General features: G+C 40.2%; 3 protein-coding genes across 6 annotated transcripts; 2 read left to right on the top strand and 1 right to left on the bottom strand.

The window, feature by feature from the left end:
- The first annotated feature begins 5344 nt into the window (after positions 1–5344).
- On the top strand, positions 5345–10951 carry LOC101486373 (kelch-like protein 10). The gene is made up of 5 exons (XM_076885382.1): positions 5345–5553; positions 6642–7125; positions 7538–8152; positions 9059–9208; positions 10589–10951. The coding sequence occupies exons 1-5, from the start codon at positions 5402–5404 to the stop codon at positions 10949–10951; spliced, it is 1764 nt and encodes a 587-aa protein (XP_076741497.1). The 5' UTR covers positions 5345–5401.
- Positions 10952–16516: 5565 nt separating this feature from the next.
- Positions 16517–18361, bottom strand: LOC143419171 (uncharacterized). The gene is made up of 5 exons (XM_076885468.1): positions 18275–18361; positions 18099–18184; positions 17568–17704; positions 17040–17099; positions 16517–16725 (listed from the first exon to the last, which is right to left on the bottom strand). Exons 1-5 carry the CDS (start codon positions 18335–18337, stop codon positions 16541–16543), a joined length of 531 nt encoding a protein of 176 aa, XP_076741583.1. The 5' UTR covers positions 18338–18361; the 3' UTR covers positions 16517–16540.
- Positions 18362–19573: 1212 nt separating this feature from the next.
- LOC112435754 (uncharacterized) lies at positions 19574–21397 on the top strand. Of its 4 annotated transcripts, none has more exons than XM_076884741.1 (5): positions 19574–19697; positions 19862–19919; positions 20838–21037; positions 21130–21201; positions 21302–21397. In XM_076884741.1, exons 2-4 carry the CDS (start codon positions 19890–19892, stop codon positions 21143–21145), a joined length of 246 nt encoding a protein of 81 aa, XP_076740856.1. In that variant the 5' UTR covers positions 19574–19697; positions 19862–19889; the 3' UTR covers positions 21146–21201; positions 21302–21397. The 4 variants fall into 4 exon arrangements, with proteins under 4 accessions (XP_076740856.1, XP_076740854.1, XP_076740853.1 ...); XM_076884739.1 differs by having other exon boundaries at positions 19807–19919; positions 20856–21037; XM_076884738.1 differs by having other exon boundaries at positions 19807–19919.
- Positions 21398–21401: the final 4 nt, after the last annotated feature.

Below are 21401 nucleotides of genomic sequence, written 5' to 3'. Positions count from 1 at the left end.
CATTGAGCTCTGTACAGCTGACAACCTCAGTCTCTGCACAGTGAAGAGAGGGTGATTCACCAGGTTCTAGAAAAAAGGGACAATTAGTTCAGCTTAAAGCACTTTTTTAAAAAAATGATGCAGATTTGTATTTTATGCAGAAATGCAGCAGAAAGAAATAAAATGGTCTGAGCTCACAGGAAAAGCTTGTTTTTGCTTTGAACACATTAGAAATGAAGCAAAATACAATTTCAGTACAAATATCTGCAACATCTCTTTACTAATAAAGTAACAGTTTGGATGGTTTGTTTTCTTTTTTCTTAATACAACAAATTTGTTAAAAACCATCTTACTTCTTTTCTCTTTTTTTTTTTACTTCTTTTCTCATTAGCTAGTCCAGTGGTGGCACCACAACCTGCGACCTCAACTCTGGAATGACACAAGAAGTGTTTGGACGCTTTTCTCTCCTTTTTTTGTCAGTTACATACAAATACATATATTGATTGTTTTGCACGTTAACTCTGAAATGTTGCCCTGAGGCCTGTACTATGAAGCAGGATCTCATCTCTCCAGGTAACTTCAGAGTTCTATATGAAGGATTTTGACTTCTTACCAGAGAAAATTGTAAGAGTAACCCTGACCTGCTGTTATATTAGTTATGTCCTTTATAGAGTTAGTCACCCCTTTATCATCACGCACCACACCTGGCTAGCATGCTTGCACTGTGCTTGCTCAACGCATTGGGAAACCATTCAAGCTCACTGCAGCACGTGCTACTTCCTGTTTTAAAGGGCCTTGTAGCAGCCCTTGTTACATGCGTGGGCACGGAGTGTGAAGCAGAAAGCACAGCTTAAAAGAGAAGTTGATATACCCGGCGGCGTGACACTGACTGGTGTTTTACACCCTTTTTGGCTCCTACTGTCACAGTCTGGCGAGAGCAGACTGTATGTATTGTGAAGAGTGGACCCAAAATGCAGACACCAAGGAACTTGGATCAAAACTTGAGTAACAAAAAACGAGCCGTTTAATGAGGCTGGCAGAAAAGGTACAAATAACGGGCAAGGCAAACAGAAATAGAACTAACATTAACCTAAACTGGGAGAACTAAACAAACAACATGGAAAAACCTGGACATGAAACCTAGAAACATGGCATGGAGAACATGGCGTGAACAACAGACGACCTGACAACCACACACTGAAAACAGAGGACTTAAATACACAGGAGGTGATTAGGGGAAGTGGAGACACATGAGGAAACAGCTGGCACACATGAACATAATGACGTCACAGTGGGAGAGTAAAACTGAACATGATGAACACAGAACACCAGACCTCTTCACAATAAAACAGGAAACATAATGAGACATAGACATGACAACCCGAACTTGACAACGTAAGACACAGACATGAAACGCAAGAAGAGCAGGGGAGATTTAACATGGTTGGAAACACGAGGGGAAAATAATAACTAGAAACACTTAGACATGATAATACAAACTTGATAACAAATGACACGCAGCATGAAACACGAAGGTTGAGGGGAAACTTAAATACAGGGGAAGAAAACACAAGGAGTCTAATAACCAAGTGAACTTAGATAACCTAATGAACAAAATAAACTCAAACTTAAAACGCTGGGTCAAAAGACCCAGGATCATGACACCTACCTCAAAGCACACTGTGCGCTGTCGATCTTACGTGCTGCACAATAATGTTTAATATTTAGTATTTACAGTTATATTCCCATATATCATCGTGATGTTTATTCTATTGCTCTCGTTTTCTTCTGCTTGTTTTCTTTTTTCATTCTCAGCAGGTGAAATTAAAAAATTATCTATTGTTAGCTAGTTTATTGTTTATTGTTTATTTATTGTGTCAATCTTTCTCCCTGTCCTATCCCCCAGTCATGTCTGTCCCGTCTTTAAAAAACGAAAATAAAATAAATACATAATTATAATAAAGGTCAATCAAATGGACCAATATGACAAGGACATGATGATCCACTTGGTAAAGTAAATCCACTTGGCATCTTTCTTGGCCTTCAGACAACAATTCTGATTGCTAAAGATCCAAACGGGACAACAAAAAAAACAAACAAAAACAAAACAAAAACATTTCTACGAAAAAAAACAAACCAAAAAAAAACACAGAAAACCGTACATTTGCACTTAATGCTTGAACTTAACACTGCTACTGTATTTGTTTTTGTCCCTGTTAGCCTTTATGAGCAGTGGCTCAGGAAGCACAGACCATCTCCATCCCAGTATCCAGAGTCAAATGCTCCTATAGGCCATAGCAGTGAATACCACATGGCACCATTCCTACCTCTTCATAGGAACAGAGACTTCTTCATTTCCAGCAAAGACCTGGGATATGAATACACCCACCTGCTAGATGCTAGTCAAAAGCTAGCAGAATCATTGTACCCTTCCCTCGACGAGTTGCGGGATGTGTGGCCGTGGCTGCTTCTTGCAGGGCTGGAGGAATTTTGACAATAGCTGCTGCGGTCCTAACTACAAAACTATGGTACAAAGGATCATCCTGGTTGCGTGCTAGAAGCTGGAAACATGCATTTGCTCTCCCTGAAAGACAACCACTTTTCCGGAGCGATGAAATAGAGGAGACCAACCAACATAACTACCAAACAACTATGTGAAGGCAAAGCCTGTCTAGCTTAGCCTTATCGATCTATGAATTTTAATATAAAAGCACAGTGAATTTTTACTTTGAACTATATGCTAACTAAAAACAACTTCTATGATATCTGATATTTCCAATATATTTAACTGTATTACAAGTGGGAATAAAAACCTGTGCATGCAGTAACTTTCAAAAATGGAAAAAAAAAATGTTCAGACCGCAGAGATCAAATGTAATATTAGTGCATTCCATAGATTATCAGCCAACAGCCTTGAAGACACACTTACTCTCTTTTAGTTTTCAGCCTAGAACGAGGAACCACCAGCAGGTTTCTGTCAGAAGACCTCAGTGACCTGCACCTTATAGATGGAAGCAAATGAAGTTTGATCTCAGCTTCATGCTCTTGTTCTGCTCGTGCTTGGATTTGAATTACATGTTCTACACACTTCACTGTATCTCACTGTCAGTTTGTCAATTTGTGACATTAATTCAGAGGAATATGGTGTAAACCAATGATTTATAAACCTAAAACAGGCCATGATCACTAACCAATGCTAACTTTGAGAAGCAATGCAGAACATATTGTGCCCTCTGTGTGGCTAATGGAGCTCTTAAGAGTTGAAGAGCAAAACAAAAGAAAAAAACCCCCTCACTCACGAGTGAGACTGCGTGCTGACAGAGAGCGAGTGGGTTACCTCTGTGTGACTTCAAGCTGCAGAGGGTAAGGCTCTGACTGTGGTCGGCGTATATGTGCCGAGCAGCAATTCAGAATACCCACCGTGCACAGTTTCTGTGAGGTTTGGCATAACTCGATGCATTAAATCATTTTCATATTATACAGACAGAATTATGCAGTAAGAACCAGCAGTTAAATATAGAAACTGTTGTTGAATACTCACTGATACACAGAGGCAAGAGAAGAGGCAGCAGACACAGTGTTCCTGCCATTCACCCTCAACAACTGCCTTTCTGTCTGAATGGTGACCATTGTATAGTCACCAGTGTCATGATGAAGCCTTATCATGCTGCATGAAAAGCTGCAATACTCCACACATTGATGCAAAGTTACTCATCAGCAGTTTTTGCTTTTGCCTTTCATAAAGTGCTGGGAGGGAAATGAAGCTGAGAAATGAAACTTTGAGTATTGTGTAAACCATCGATTTATTATAGAAGATCTACAGTATGAACTGACCATAAATGTACTTTGGTCAAGACCTGAATCAAGTTTCATCCAAAGGCTTGTGGCTCAAATTTGAGCAGGGCCTGACAGCTTCAGTAGAAAGACGCTGAGGGTCCTGTCACTGTTGTTGATGTCTCTGTCCTGAAAGATCACAGACTGCCCTGTGATTTGTGGTGTTTCTTGTGGACTCGTAAAATGATTTATTTATATGATATTGTCATGGTCCTGGGTCGTTGACCCAGCGTTTTGTGTTTTGTGATTATTTTCCTCTGTTCTAGTTATTCTGCGTCCTCCCCCCTTGTGTCCGGTTTGGGTTCTAGAGTTCCTGTTTTGTTCTGAAAGGCTGTGTCTGTTGTCATTGTGTTCAGCCTGTCTCCTCCGGTCCTCATGTGTATTGGGTTCAGCTGTTCTTCCCTCCTGTGTGTGATTAGCCGATTACCTTGTGTGTGTGTGTGTGTGTGTGTGTGTGTGTGTGTGTGTGTGTGTGTGTGTGTGTGTGTGTGTGTGTGTATTTAGTGGGTGTCGGTCTGTGTTGATTGTCGGCTCGTCTGCGTTCATCTAGCAGGTGTATGCCTTATACTGTCATCACTGCCACCCTGCTGCAACTGACTGAAGCATCCTGATGCCAGGCTGAGCATGCATGACGCATGATCCTGCGTGATCCCTTGCATGACCATCTGACTGTTCTTGGTGGAAGTGACTTGACAGAGCTATCGAGATGAAGTTCTCTAACCTGTACAACAACCCGGCCTGTGGCAGTTTGCGTGTCGCCTCCACATTGCCAGAAATCACTAGCATATCCAGAAACTTCCTTGGCCAGCATTTAGTGTTGATGTCTCTCCCACTGAATATGCCTGGGTAATTTTGGGCTGGCATGTTCATTAGAGGCAACCAGAACCCATTGCAGCTGGATGCTGCATTTATCTATGAATGGAAAGAAATTGCTCAACAACAGATCTGCAGTCTGTGCTCAGACAGGTGACTGCTTGCACCTGTCTGAGGTAATACTGTCAAGCACCGTCATTATAACAGTCTTGTACTATACATACAGTGTATATGTGTTTTGTTTCTTTCTTTCTTTCTTACTACTATTGTACATCAGTCAAGTGCAGGAGCCCATTTTTCCAACTAGATAAAAGTCTAATACAACCCAAGAAAACAGCTTAGCCATGAATCACACTTTGTAATATCTGTGTTTGGATATTACAAAGTGATTTTATTAAACAAAATGGCCTATTAAGGTTAAATATGAGCTAAATATGATATTGTAGTCCATTCATAAGAGTGTTTTGAAGTGCTTATTTTACTAGTTGACCTCTGTGAGGCAAACATACAAAATGCTGTATGCTATCTGTGAGGCTCATATGCAATTTCTTAAATCCGAATCAAATCAAAACAAAGCTTTTATGCAATGAAAGGTTTATTAAAACAATGTAAATATACATTTCAAAACAATTCTATGGGGCAACAGTTGCCAAGGCATGATGATGTCATAGGCTCCATTCCCCAAATTCCACAGTTAGGTTTGATTTTGTGATCTGAACACTTCAAGACAAACTTCAGACAAAAAAAACTAAGAAAAACAGTCACAAAACTCAAGATGAGTGAAGAAGGCCAGCCGCCATACAAGTCCAGCTCAATGTATAATGAACTCCGTTTGGAGGGACAATTTTGTGATGCAATCATCAAAGTGGAGGATGTTGAATTTCCGGTCCACAGGATCATCCTATGTAACTGTACGCCGTACTTCAGGTGAGTTGCTTACCTGATAATGTGAAGGACAGTTGACTGATTTATACCTGTGAAAAACGTAATTCATGGTCTTAGTTGGTGAAACAGTGCCAACAAAAAGGAACGGGTTGAATCATAAAACTTTTCTGATAGAAAGACTTTGTCACGGTCAACTGACAGATACACCCAAAACATAATGCAAACATTTGCAGATTTCATCTTTACCTTCACAGAGCTCCAGATTCCACTTCAGTAAATGTGCCATTTAAAAAGCACTGTGAATCACTTGGTGATTGTGTGAAGTCTAATTGAAGTGTTTTATTAAGTTACATTAATATCTTCCCCACTGTTATTGAGACAGTAAGACACACCAGACTTCCTGATACTAAAAAGGTTGAACTTTGTTATACAGTTATACGCTGAGCAAAAGTTTTGAGTTGCCTCTCATTTTTTTATATTTTGCTTTGAAACAGATGGTTTTTTAAAAGTCCACTTGAGCAATAGTTCTGTGTTTTTTTGAAGACTTATAAAGGTTTCGTTTGGACATTTTTCACCCTTTTTAGTCCAGTGCTTGTACCCGATCATTTTCAGAGGAATGGTTTCCTCATCCTCATCAGAAATGGTTTCATGGTTCATGTAAAACCTGTTAAAACCAATAAATAAATGTTAAGAAAACAAAAAGAAAAGAAATGGTTGTGGAAGGGAAACAGAGACTGTAATTAAGCAACATGCACTGGAACTTCCATAAGGAAAGGAAACAGACTGAGGTATGCCAAATTACGTAATAACTAGACTAAATATCAGGGTAAACTGGCCCTATGGAGTTGATTTCAATATTTGTCATAGAGGTACAACAGTGAGTGTTTAGAGTTAACTTTAAAGCACGGTGGAGGCTCTGTCATGGTGTGGGACTGCATTGTGTTTGGCAATAGCTTCATAAACATGGTGCCAATGTAATAAAGACATTGAAAACCCAACAATCAAGTGCACTAAACATGTACAAACTCTGTTTTGGAGTTACTTGGAGTACTTGTGCATGACATAGTTTATTATCTTGTTGCCTCCACACCTTTTAATATTCTCTACTCTGTCTCCATCTCTACCCTCAGGGCTCTTTTCACCCACTGCAGCGACCCAGACAAACAGGTCTTCAACATACCTGGCTTGTCTTCTGAGATGATGGCACTCATCATTAACTTTGCTTACACCGGCTCAGTTTCCATAGCAGGGGAAAATGTAGTGGAACTTCTCATGGCAGCTGATCAATTCAAAGCAATGGACATTGTGAAACTCTGCTCTGACTTCCTCGGGGAGCAACTGTGCCCAGAGAACTGCGTTGGCATTTGGCAGTTCACAAAAGTATGCTTATCACCCGAACTACGCGCCAAGGCCTACCACTACATCATCAGTAACTTTGAGCAGGTTGTTCTTGAGGAGGAGTTCCTGCAGCTAACTGTGGAGGAACTTACTGACATCCTTGATAGAGAGGACCTCAATGTGCAGTTGGAGACCACTGTGTATGAAGCGCTTACAAAGTGGATTAGCCATGTACCTGTACAACGGAAACAACACCTCACCGCTCTGTTGTCCAAGGTCTATAAACTTTCATTACTACATTTAGTTTGGACTTAAATCTTCAGTATTTAAGTCATAGATTGAGTCGATCCATCTGGGTATAAGGATGCTTTAATATCTTGAGATGTTGCTCTTTTCAGGTGTAGCCAAACCACATTTAAGAAATTCTCTTCAAGAGCATTAAAACCGTATCAGATCTCTACATACATACTATAGAATAAATTATATTTATTAAGTATAGTTGCTAGGGCTATGACTAAAAACTGTCCCTGTTGACGAAAAGGCTAATGGTGTCTGACTTTGGTCTCTCTCTTGCTAGCAATAAGAAAATTAAACAACATTAGGAGCATTATCCTAAAGAAGCTTGAGTTTACTAAAACTGATGTAGTTGAAATTCATAGTCACATTCTCTTCTGTCATCTCTCTATAGGTCCGACTGGGATTGATGACGTCAGACTACCTGAAGGACCATGTGCTGTCTAGTGAGCTGGTGGAGGCCAATTCTGAGTGCCTGTCCATGATAAGTAATGCCATCTTAGACATACATGATCTAGGAAGCAGACCCTTCATATCTGCCTTGTATCACCCTCTTGCTCGTCCGCGCCTGCCTCATTCCATCCTGCTGGCCATTGGGGGGTGGAGTGGTGGTGAGCCAACTAACGGCATCGAAGCCTACGATTGCCGGGCTAACCGCTGGGTCAACGTAACGAACAACCTCGAGTGTCCTCGTGCTTATTATGGAGCCGCATTCCTCAACGGGTACGTCTACTCCGTTGGTGGCTTCGACGGGGTGGAGCATTTCAACAGCGTCCGTAGGTTTGACCTGACCACTCGCGCCTGGAATGAGGTGGCGCCCATGCACTCCCGCCGCTGCTATGTGAGCGTGACTGTGTTGAACGGGTTCATCTATGCCCTGGGAGGCTACGACGGGCATGTACGACTCAGCAGTGCAGAGCGCTATCAACCTGAACTCAACCAGTGGAGTCTTATTGCACCGATGCACGAACAGAGGAGCGACGCCAGCTGCACAACACTTAACAACCGGGTGGGTGAAGTAAAAGAGTAGCAGAGAAATAGAGTAGGGTCTCAGGCACACAGGCCTAGAGACCTGTCAGCAACCTTTGGTAACAACCAGTTGCTAGGGAAAAATGTGTACTCCTCAGCTGGTTAGGCAGTGATTGTATGAAAGACTACAGATTTCTACAGCAAATAGTTTGAGTATTTGCAGACAAGTCAGAATACTCCATGCAAACCTCAACAGTCTGCTTACGACCAAAGGAAACACAAGGAGGCTTGTGGTGCAACACCTTCCTGGTTACAATTTCACAGTAGTGACAGCCATCAACCTCCAGCAACCACTTGCCAACCAGTCAGGGAATACACATTTTTACAGTGAAGCGAGGTGCAAGATAGGTCACAAACTGGTTTCTATGTTCATGTTTTCAAATTTAAAAGTATAGTTTAAAGTTGAAAAATATACTAATATATATCTATTTTGTTTCTAACTGATCACAAGTGCATCTTTGCATTTATGTACAGTACTTTAGTTGAGTTGACTTGTCAACTAAAATATAACAGATATTACAAAAAATTGTAAAACACATCATTCTTTTATTATATTAAGATCCCATATTACAGTTATTTATCTGCATTCCTGAACAGAAAAATTAGCCTTATTGATTGCATGTTATGTTTGATTCATTTCTGGCTTTCTGACTCAAAGAAGTCCCACATACTCAGGTAAAATTTGGGTACATAAACATGTTTTTATGAGAGGTAATTGTAAAACACACACATTTGTTAATTGTCATATTTTTCAGTTGGACACTTGGGTACTGAGTATCGGTCTTACTTCACAAATGATGTGGAAACATTTCACTTACAGGTAACATTGTTTCCAACTGAAATCTAAGAAATGTAAAAATTTTTAATGTCCCTTTTTTGTTTTCAGATTTACATTTGTGGTGGACTCAATGGCAACGAGTGTCTGCAGACAGCTGAATATTACAACCCAGAGAGCAACCAGTGGACGATGATCAGTCCCATGAACAGCCGCCGCAGCGGGATAGGTGTCATTGCATATGCGGATCATGTCTTTGCAGTAAGACCACAAAGTAGTGCTGACACTCACGTAACATACAAATCAAATCTGTAATGTGCTTTGATCAGTAAGGTTTAACACAGATTTGGCTGACACAGAATTTGGCTAACTTTGTTTTGTATTTATCAATGATCAGATTCCTATCCTGACCACAGGTTCAGAGAAGGCATTCTTACTCATTCTATGTATTAATTTAACTGATTGGTGATGTTTCTGCCTCTCTCTTTTTTTTTTTTTCATGTGCCTCATTCCCAAAATGTTGTGTCTTTGATGATTTCACATTTCACTCAGTACAACAGAAATACTTATTCAAAACCAACATTGTCATCCTCATCGTTCCATAAAGGACATATGTTAGAGACAATTTCAAACTTATCCTGCAATACCTTTAGAAAAATGAGGGAATAAGCCAAGTGATTAGAACTCATCCTCTGGGGACGGTAGGCATTTTAGCTGTAAATTTATCTTGCTATTTGCCTTAAAACCACTTATTTAGTTGTTTTGCAGCTGCACCCTTTGGTAAAAAGCAAAGATTTTAGTCTCACCTTCTGAGACACACTTCTTTATTTAGCTAGCTACCGTTTAGTATTTATTTTAGTCTCTATTCAAAAAAAGGAAAAGTTATCATCAGCAGAATGCAGTGACCTTACCCTGGTGCTGACCTCAGGGTCTTTGATCAGGCTTTTAGGCCCCAAGGCCTATCAGGGCTACTTTAATCTGTTATAGGAAGAAAGGACTGGAACTCAATGTTCCTTTTTGGACTAAAGGCAAAAGAGCTTTGAAGACATTTATACTGAAAACACAAATACTTTGTCGAGGGCTATTCATCTTTGTTGATAATAGCGTGGTGTAATAGACAACAGTGCTTTAATAGCTGTAGTTGAGGCTTGAGTGAAAAAAGGTCTCATACAGACTTCCACAACAGCTGGCTTCTACTTTATTTTACTTTTTCCTTTTAATTCAGAAGTCATTTTCACACACCACTGCACCCTGATCTTTTCTAGACATTCCCAACAAATGTGGGCCTGTGAGAATGCAAATACTGGGACGTTAATGAGCCTTTTTTAAACAACTTTTATGTGTAAACTCCATATAACAGCATGAGAATATGTCAGGTAGGTGTTCGCTTTATCCAGGTAAAACCCTAAACCAATCAGAGTATTTCCAGTAGTCAGATCACACCTAAGGTAAACAATCTCCTTGTATCTGCTACATATTAAGGGCAACTTGGGACAATATTGCAACTTAATTCTTCTGTCACTTTCTGGAGTATCTGTGCAAAAGCAGCTAAAGACATATAGCAGGTGCATTTTCTTACAGGGGTACGGTGAAGCTGGTTACACTTACATTCAATCATTTGAGCCACGTATTTACTTTTAGGTTGGTGGCTTCGATGGAAACAACCGTCTGCGCACCGCTGAGGCTTACAACCCGCATACCAACACGTGGAACCTCGTGTTCTCTATGCTGACCCCGCGCAGCAACTTTGGCATTGAGGTAATTGATGATCGCCTCTTTGTCGTCGGGGGTTTCAACGGCTTCACCACCACTTCGGACGTCGAGTACTACACCGCTTTAACCAATGAGTGGTATGAGGCGTGCGGCATGGATATTTTCCGCACAGCCTTGAGCTGCTGTGTGGTGTCCGGACTTTCCAACCTGACTGAGTACACCTTTCCTCGTGACTTCCTGCCACTTGAAAATGTTCTAGAATTAGCAATGGAGTCAGCAGAGTCCACGTAACATCTTTAAAGTGCAGTACTGCCATGTGTCAACATCTGAGTCTCCAACATGAAGGACTGAAATAAATCTTTAGAGCATTAAACTGCTGGTGAACTGGACATTTTTTGTATGTATCTCAAAAACTTTCAGTAGGAGAGCCTGCACTGTAGATACTGGGTTTTATTAAGAGAATGCAATTGCAACAATAACAAATTGAAAAGATTTTTTCATTCCCTGTAATGTATGGCTGCTGAGTAGCCATACCAGACATGCACACAGGGTGACCAGATCACAATAAGCCGCATGTCGGACTTATCAACTCTTGCTAGGTAAACACCATAAGAATAAAGGGAAGTTTTCACTCTCCCTTGTTATTTCAGCTGCGGTTCTGTCTGGTAACAGTCTATAGGTTTGAGTAAGGATGTATCCAATATTTTACAGTTGTACTAGCCAATACCCAATAAAGCAATTCTTACTTTTATACCAAACTAGTCAGTCTCAGCTTAGTCAATTTACTCTTTCACAGTAGAGCCTATTTTCTGAATAGTCTTCTGTCTAAACTCAACATATAAAAAAAAAAAAATCTTAAAATTAACTAAAAGCGAGGCTGTCTCTGCACTGCACAGACCAAACACAAAATGTCGGCATGTTAGCCAATATTATCGTGCACCCTTAATTATAACACTGGGCTAACCTGGCCAAATTACAAACAAAAATCAATCACAACCAACATGGACTGTAGTAGCCGTGGAAGGAGAGAGGAAGTGCTTTCCTATAGTCCATCTGACCATATTGGCTTTACTGGCCAATAAAAGCAGTCCACTCAGCCATGCCAGAGGGGCCGATGGCGCGATATGGCCACCTCGCTTCTGTCAGTCTGCCCCAGGGCAGCTGTGGCTACAACCGTAGCTTGCCTCCACCAGTGTGTGAATGCGAGAGTGAATGAATAGTGGCATTGTAATTAAGCAAACTTCCTGTCACCCACACCATTTCCTGTCACACACACAGCACGCAGCTTCTCAGAGCAGCTCAAGCTGCTTTTCTGTTTCTGCAGGCTAATCAAACTTATTTTGTATTTACAATCTACAAACCCTCTGTAATTCTACTAACTTTTGATCCAAAATGTAGCATCATTCACACAATGATTTCATAATCCTCTCACACCTTTATTTATCATTCAAAACCTTCTACTCACCACATTCACACACTTAAACTGTGACCAGAGTTGAGGAATATAACTCAAAACAAGCTTTCCTAAAAGTATTTTAGACATGCTTGTCATAATCAGAAAGAGCAAGTCAACAAAAACAAAGAAAAAAACGATTGAAACCTCTATTAATTCTCACAGCACACACAAGAAATTGAAAAAATAAAACACACCAGCAACTATTGCTGGAGAGAAGTTACTACTGAAAGTAATATGTTAATCTTAAGTATATACAATGCACTCACTATATTTATATATCTACATCCAAACTCAGTCAATTACTATACATCCACTACAGCAACTCAAAACTTTATTTATAGCCCTCTAATGAACATAAATGGTGTCTTAAACACACATTCAACAATGTTTGCAGCAGTATTTGTAAAACCAGCTGTGGCTTAAACAGTTCACTGCTTACTAATTTGCATTTTCACTCACACACACACAGTCTAAAAATAGCTCCAGCATTGCCTCAGACTCCTTTCACACAGAGATCTCTTATTTTATATTACAAAGACGTCTTATATTTACAACCACTGTCAGATCTGTCAGCTTCAGCGCCTAAACAATTTTGACAAATTTAAGTTAACGGTCCAACCGGTAAAGTCCAACTTTTTTGTGATCAATTAACCAGTATCAGACTAACTGTTTCTGGCCTCATCTCTAAAATCCCTAAGTTAATTTAAAAGCGTCAACCAACCCAAACTTTGCCTGAAGCTCTATTTTTTGGCGTTTCACAGCCAAGGCTTACCCAGAAGTTTTAAGTTAAAGTTACACGCCCGAAGTCCAACTTCTGCTGGCCAAAAAAGCGCAGACTACCGTTCCAAACGGTAAGGAGACTAACTCCTAGTTTAATTCCAGGATGCCCTGTACCCCACAGTCAAGCCAAACTGAACTAACCCTGTTCGCCGACAGGTCAATGTCGCGCGTCCACGACAAGGAGGGAGCGTAACCTCCGGGCTCTGCGCTTCGTAGCAGACTCTAACTGCCGTCCTATAAAAATTTATAACACTTTAAAACAACAATCAACACCCAAAACAAGTGTATGACAGAGGCAGATCTACCCTGATGGACAATGGGGACTCCAACCCACAAAATGACCAACAAAGGTCTGACCTAATGACCAACCAGGACTTTAACCCACAAAATGACCAAATTCCCTAAATCCTACGTGAGCCTCGAACTCACTTTCACTGTTTTCTTTTTCCTTGGGACTCCAACCCAATTTCTTAGCAGACTCTAACTGCTTTAACTTCTTCGTAGCAGACTCTAACTGCTTCAACTCATGAGATTTTTCATCAAAATCAAAACAGACATCTACCAGTAATTTCAGTGAGTAGACTTAAATTTTATCATGTCCAATTTGGCACACTTTGGAAATAATTCAACAGGTAGTGTCTTACCTTTGGATAAGCCGGCTTATGCCCACTCACTTCGACCACTGGCACTCATGTCTGCCCGTCCGACCACCTCAGACCACCGAATTTCTCCGTCTACACCTCCAATTCTCTCCCTCCTCAACCACCGGACGAAGCCCCCAAATCTTAAGGTTCACATAATTGAGGAAGGAGCGTACAAACAACCATTGGTCAAACAATTGATTTTAATGAATACACGCGTGGGAAGACCACTCTGTACGCAGACAGGGATTGATCTTCGACTTAATCAAAGCATACACAGATTTTTATAGCATCAGGGTTTGAATTAAAGACGCCCCTTCATACGTCACAGACAGAATATATATACCGGTATACGTCAAATCAAAACCACAATGACTTTTAACACGGTTTAAAAGAACATTGTCTTCTATCTCGTCTGAAACACGAGCCCCACATCCTGCCAGACGCTGTTCCTCTTTCCAGAGACAAACATGACCAACTTCTCACCTATACATGAGTCTCTCTGAGTGTGTGTGTGTGTGTCTATGTCATCCTCAAATGCTCTCTCAATTCACCCGTTGCACTTCTGACCTTTTACCAGACCAGAGGCTCATCCTTATGTGTAATAACCTAACTGAAACTACATGTACTATGTTGAATAAATGTTTTAATCAAGAACCTCTACTAAGAGCTTAATAAAAGAATATAAAAGTATAACAGACAATTTGAATAACCTAGTAATTCAAATAGCCTCGTCTAGCCTGCTCCTCAGAATAACTTAGACTCTGCTTTCACTTCTGCAAACTCTCTGCAACTTCCTGTCAACTCCTGCAACTTAGTCTTTCTGAAAGACACACACACTGTTTAAACCTCGGAATACAATATCAATGCTGCAGATTATATTATTAATGCAATGGTAATGATGATGATTATTTAACAATAGCAGTAAAATAATTTCCCTGCTCCACAGCGCTTTGGGTGCCTTGAAAAGCGCTATATAAATCCAATCCATTATTATTATCATTATGCTCTTCTTGTAAGATGATGTGAGATCTTTCTCATGGATTTTGTCCAAGAGAACCTCCGTCTGTATGACGGAAAGCAGAGTGGCTACACATTTTGGGTATGTAAGGTGAAGGGTGTAATAGTAGGCCATAAGGTATAAAGCACCCTCGGTAACCAAGTCTTTTGGAAATGTGGTTATTGGCACATCTCCTACCGCTAGGATGCAGTTGGATGGACTCACAATCAGGACTGGGCAGGAGAGAGGACGTTTCATCAGATAGGTATTAGGGTCTTCTTGGTCCTTTAACAGATAACACAGACATACTTTTGTAAGGATGATGCACTTTTGTTTCAAACACATAACTAAAGCTAAATTACAACAAAAGTTGAGGTTCTGAGAAAACACATCTGAAATTGCTACTTTTAATTATTCTCGATGGAATTACTGTTCACATCTGTCTAGCCTTCCTGAAAAACAGAAAACCAAGGCTACATTTAGTTAGGTATCATTGAGGTGATAAAAATGTGCTACCACGTAATGCATCCATGTTTGTATTTACTGGTCACAGAGATCTAACATGTGAGAACCCTCATTCCAAAAATGTGTTTTAGGTGCCTTTTGAAGGCTTAGAACATATAATATGTGAATATAAAATACTTTGGCACTCATCAGAAGCATTTTTTTAATACTGTTGTCCCAAAAAGAACAAAAACAAAAAACAACTACTACATTTTACACAACTCACCTCAAGGACATGCACCAGAGCCTCACTCGCATCCCGTGCCCTCTTTGGAGGAGCAGAGGTGGATGGGAACAGTGATGGCAGCACATGTAGCATCTCAAGAGCCTGTTCAGCTATACAGAAAAAAGAATCATCATCTCATTACCAAACTTAAACAAAATCCTCAAGATCAAAAAAACAAACAACAACAAATATTTGGCCAGTGACAACCATCGTGGATTGAAAAGGTGAACAACAAGACACTAGCACATGAAAGTTAAAGCTGTAATCCATAGTTTAAGCTTGTCACAGTAACCTAAAAAAATGCTAAATGGTGTAGATAATTGTAGTATACTGTGTTTACAGTAGGCTAATATGACTTATGCTTGAATGCTAACTACACCTACATTGGCCTACATTGCATTAATGTCAGTCTGTAAAACTTAATGCTCAAGAGGGGAGGGAGGGGGAACAAAAAGGGATTTATCTTACATTGTATGTTGTGTAGTGAGCCTACACAACAACCTTTTCCTAAACTGGCCTGTTGGTTTGTATTTTTAGCCTTTTGTAGTGTTGAGTCTGTTTTCCCTGCGCGTAACTAGCATCCAGAAATGCATATACTATTATATATTGTACATATATTTATTAGTTTCAGATGTAGCCATTCTTGTATTTTGCTTGTTTACATTATTGTATTTTGCACAACTCTGTTGCTTGTGAAGCTCGCACACAAGAATTTCACTCACATGTGCTGTACCAATGTACCTGCACATGTGATGTGACAATAAAAGTGATTTGATTTGATTTGATTTGATAAAGGTGCGGCTTTCAGCTCCTTCAAGAAGGAGAGGGGGAGTGGGGGATTAGGCCTTTAAAATTTCAAATTCTCCTCCTCCTGTCCTCAGTGACATTACTTTACAGACTACTGCTTTAACATGCTTAAAGATCCAAACTATACTCTGATGACCAATAACACCAAAACATCATTGCTTACCTTTATCCATTCCCATTGGGGGCTTCAGCGTCTTTTTCCATACACCAAAAAACTGCACCTTCTAGTCAAAAAAAAAAGAAAGCTTGCCATCTTCCCTTCAGTTCATTGATGAAGTTGGCATTTTCTTTATCCAAAATGTGATGAAGCTCCTCCATCACCTATAAAATATTCAGCATACCAATACAAACATGTCAATGCATCACTGAGGAGCAAGAAGTCGGTATGATAAACATTGTTTGGCTTGAATCACGTGGATTCAACAATGACTTACATGTCCAATGTCCTTGAAGCAAGGATATGCTTCTAGAAGCTTTTTGTGTCTGTCCTCCTCGCGAATAGTATTTGAATCAATGAATGCTCTTCTGGCTGAGAGACATCCTGGTGGTTTGTGTTTTTTCTTTTAAACAAAGTTTGTAGGGTCTTGTAGTGTTTGGCCAATGTTGCTGGACAGTGGGTGTCTGGACTGTTGATATCTGCAGGCTTGTTTGCTGCAAGACACAAAATTATAATGTCTCTCACTTTAAAAAAAAAACTCATGTCATTAAAATGACAAGTGTCAGAAATCTGCCATAAAAAAATATAGACTATACTTTAATGGAGTTAAATCTTAAAACCCCCCAAAAAACTACAGCTCTGAACTTAACTATTAAATACTTATTCATTTTTCAAAATATTTACCATGTAAATGCCAATTTACATATGGTCATGCAATCATATACAATTATATGTAGGCACACAAGTGCACCACTATAAAGATGTGCCCACACACACACACAGCCATGAGGCAGTTGGATGGACTCACTATTAGGACTTGGCAGGGTAGAGGGTTCTTCTTCAAGTAGGTTTTGTGCTTTCCTTTTTCCTTAAAGACATAGCAAAGAGATATTTTGTGTCAGGGTAATACATTTTAAAAAATTTGTTTGGAACCTAAATTAAAAAAACAGTTAAAAAGAGAAAAAAAAAGCCTCTAGTGAGGCACATTGTTTTTAAAAACATTACTTTACATGATATACTGAGTGGTTATAGACAGTGATGTTGCACAGACTTATACTATAAACACACCACAGTACCCAGCTCTTTAAATTTATAATATACTGGCTTTTATTAATACCAATACTTTAGTAACATTCATTTCCACAGAAATGTTAACAAACTGATGATAAAACAGGAAAAATGTGATGTAGTTATCATTTTCTGATGCCCATTTTAAAGCCTTTTACTTCTGTCATGTCAGGACTGCCATCTTGACTCAACATGCAGGTATATTTGTTTTATTTTTTTTATGATGACCACACAGTGACCGGTTTGTAAATGTAAAGTTGAAACTCACCTTCTAACTCACTTGTTTTACTGGCCGACTCTGGGCTGCTCCTCCCTTCTGTGGACAGATCCAGAATGATTGTTGAGTCACTTGAATCCATTTCTTCTACGTCACTTGGCTGATCAAGACGTCGCCTCTTGGCAGAGCTGCAAAGATTAGTCAGTTAATCAATTAGTTATCAACTATAAACTCAATCAATTCATATCTTTATTGTATAGCCATTTTCATATATACAAAGTGCTTCTTCCTTTCATGCTAAAACAGGTGAGGAAACTAAAGGCAGGTCACCAAATACTTGATTGATCATTTTGGATCACTTCTTTCTTTCCTTAATAAAATGCCCAAACATGATTTTAGCTTTTTTGTTTGTCCTCTATCGTGGAAATTAAAATTGTCAGGTTGTGGACAAAAGAAGACTTTTGGGGAAAAACTTTCACAACTTTCAGACATCGTACTGACTAAACATCTCATCAATTAATGAGGAAAATGAATAACAGAATTATCATTGCTAAAATTAAAATTAATTAGTTGCAGCCTTACCTCTTTGAATGTCTCCCATCTGGAGTGGCTTTTTGGGGGGATCTCACATTTTGCAGTCTTTTGTTTAGCTGTGTGTACACAGTAACCTGTATAGGACATTTAATACATTTTTCGAACCACTACTAAAATGTCCAACATGAAACACTTTGGTATTGAAGTGGATGCATTTCACTTACCCATGTATTCTTGATGCCTTGGTCCTGTAGCATAGGGTAGTACTGCACTATTCTCTTTGCCATTGCTGTAATTTCTGGTTTTGACGGGTATCTATCAATCAATCAATCAAAATCAATCAAAATTTATTTATATAGCACATTTTTAAAGACCGAAGTACACCAAAGTGTTTTCCAGTAAAATCATGATACAGATAAAAATCACAATATAAAATATAAATTACAGATATAAATAAAATATAAAATAATTACATAATCCAAATGCAAAGCCAGATGTAAATTACCCTAAATCGCCTTGAATGCCAGGTTAAACAAATACGTTTTTAAACGTGATTTAAAAGACTGAATGGAATCTGATGCGCGAATATGAAGAGGAAGAGTATTCCATAACCTGGGTGCAGCAACGGCAAAGGCACGGTCTCCTCTGGTCTTCAGCCGAGACCTAGGTTGCACTAAGAGCAGTTGGCCCGATGATCTTAGTGCTCTCTGAGGGCTATACAGACAGAGGAGATCAGCTAGGTAGTCAGGTGCCATATTGTTTAGAATTTTACAAGTAAACAATAACATTTTAAAATCAATTCGGTATTTAATAGGAAGCCAGTGTAAATTTTCCAGAACAGGGGTGATAGAATCGTACTTTCTAGTGCCGGTCAAGAGACGTGCTGCGGCATTTTGGACCAGCTGCAAACGCTGAAGAAGAGAAGATTGTAGGCCCAAGTAGAGAGAATTACAATAATCCAGTCTTGAAGTGATGAAAGCATGAATGAGTTTCTCCAGATCTTTGTGTGGTATGTAAGGTTTAGCCTTAGAAATTAGGCGTACTTGGTGAAAGCTGGTTTTTACCACAGTAGAGACCTGTTTATCTAGTTTGAAGGAACTATCCATGAAAACTCCAAGATTCCTAGCAGCATCAGTAAGGTGGTTAGCAACAGGCCCGAATGTGCCAGTCAGTTGTCCCAGAGGCATATTTCTATCAAAAACAATAATTTCTGTCTTCTTTTCATTTAAAGTAAGAAAGTTACGTCATAACCAGTTTTTGACATCGCTCAGACAATCAAACAGAGGATGTAGTGAAGATGAAACATCCCCAGTCTATGGAAGAAATATAGTATCATCAGAATTCAAGTATTTTTAGACATTGAATTTATGACACTGAATTTTTATCCTCCAAATTTCCCTGCAAAAATATTCACCTGCAAAAATTCACCTGCAAAAAATTCACCTGCAAAAATTCACCTGAAAAAAATTCACCTGCAAAAATTCACCTGAAGAAAATTCACCTGCAAAAGTGATGAACTTTAATGACCCAAGCCAGAGCAATCAGCACCAGATCGAGTCGAGTGGCTCTCAGCCAATTAAATTACGCTGTTTGATCACATGACACCGTTAGCCAGCAGTGTGTCTCCTAAAAGAGAGCTGTTTAAAGGTGAGTGATTAAGTTTTTCTCCTAAATAGAGATCATTACAGAACGCCTAGTCCTACTTAAAATCCCATTTATTATTATTATTTTTTTTTTATCATCTACTCGAACTAAGGAAAACGTTTGACTAACTCAAAGACAATTTCCACGCCTCCCCTGCCTGACTGCAGAGGCAGTTTTGAATTTAGGAGCGCCAAGATGGCAGCGGCAAACCCTGGCGGCTCTCCGGTGAGTATATATATATTTTTTTATCTTCAAGTTTGTCTTTTGAAACCTTAATTTTATTTAAATCCGTTGCTCACGTATAAAGTACACAGACGGGGTCTTTGCTCAACTCGTCTGAGGCGTGTCTCACTAAGCGCTACATGCTAGCATCCTGCTAACCGAGCTACCCTTTACATGCTGTGCTTTAGAAAATGGGATACTCGTTAAAAAAAATACTCCGCAGATATTGATAGATAGACGAACACTGCAAATATAATGTTGGAAACGAGAACGGCCTTTGGTGAAGGGGTAAAATACACCATGAATAGAGCCATAGAGTGAATGGCTGCCATGGTTGCAGAACAGCCTGATTTAATGACAAGAATGGGGAAGAGTGAGGTGAAGTGAACCAAAGCCACAAAACACGGTCAGACAAGGCGGCAAAAGGGCAGTGATCTGTCCGTCAGTATGAAGTTGGTGTGTGCTTTGGTGAACAAAAACTCCAGACTGGTAGCAGGAAGATGGGAGACTCGTGTTTCACTGGAATAGTGGTGAATTAAAACATCCTTTGTTGGGGACATTTCGGTGTAAATGCATCCATACAGGCAAGACAGAGGCAGACTAGACAGTGAAGAAAACAAGGCAAACATTAGAAATATAAAAACGGAAATATAGGATGAGTCGGGGATGAGTTCCTGCCCCAAGTGGAGGAGTTCAAGTATCTCGGGGTCTTGTTCGCGAGTGATGGGAGAAGGGAGCCGGAGATCGACAGACGGATTGGGGCTGCAGCTGCAGTAATGCGGACGCTGCACCGGTCCGTCGTGGTGAAGAGGGAGCTGAGTGTAAAAGCGAAGCTCTCAATTTACCGGTCGATCTACGTCCCTACCCTCACCTATGGCCTTTACATGACTAACGTCCCCTCTTCTCCCTACCTCACATTAGCCCCCATCTTTCTTCCAGGTGGAAAAGACCCGTCACCTTCTGGGAGAGGCGGCTCCCGTGGGAACAGCTCCCACCACCAAGTCCCTGAGCGAGTCTCTGTCCCCCAGCGTGAGCTCCAGCACTCTGTCCACGTCCACCTCCGCCTCCTCGCAGATCTCCAGCACCACCTTTGAAAGCGTGAGAAGGAGCTGGCCACCAAGGTGAGAAAAACGTGGGCTTAGTGGGCGTTCTTGTTGCTGCCTTCTTCCTTCTCTGCTCGGAGCTGATCGGTCTTGTTCCTGTTGTGTTGTAGTGCCTGCGCCTTCTGACACACACCTTCAATACTGAATACAACCAGCTGGTGAACAGCATCAGTGACTGCAAGGTGAGAAATAATACAAAGAAATAAAAAAATAGCCTTTCTGTGTCACATCAGGGAGTTCCTATATTGACGTCTACCTCATCCTGCTGTTGTTTCACTTCAGCTTTCTCTCATCTCACCGATCGGACGTGATCCATCCGTGACGAGCTTCAGCAGTGCCACCCTCACCCCTTCCTCTACCTGCCCCTCTCTCTCGGACTCCC

Source organism: Maylandia zebra, linkage group LG6 (assembly GCF_041146795.1).
Source record: "Maylandia zebra isolate NMK-2024a linkage group LG6, Mzebra_GT3a, whole genome shotgun sequence".
Lineage (NCBI taxonomy): Eukaryota > Metazoa > Chordata > Actinopteri > Cichliformes > Cichlidae > Maylandia > Maylandia zebra.
Note: the sequence above shows the minus strand (reverse complement) of the source record. Positions and strands in the feature narration are given on the sequence as shown.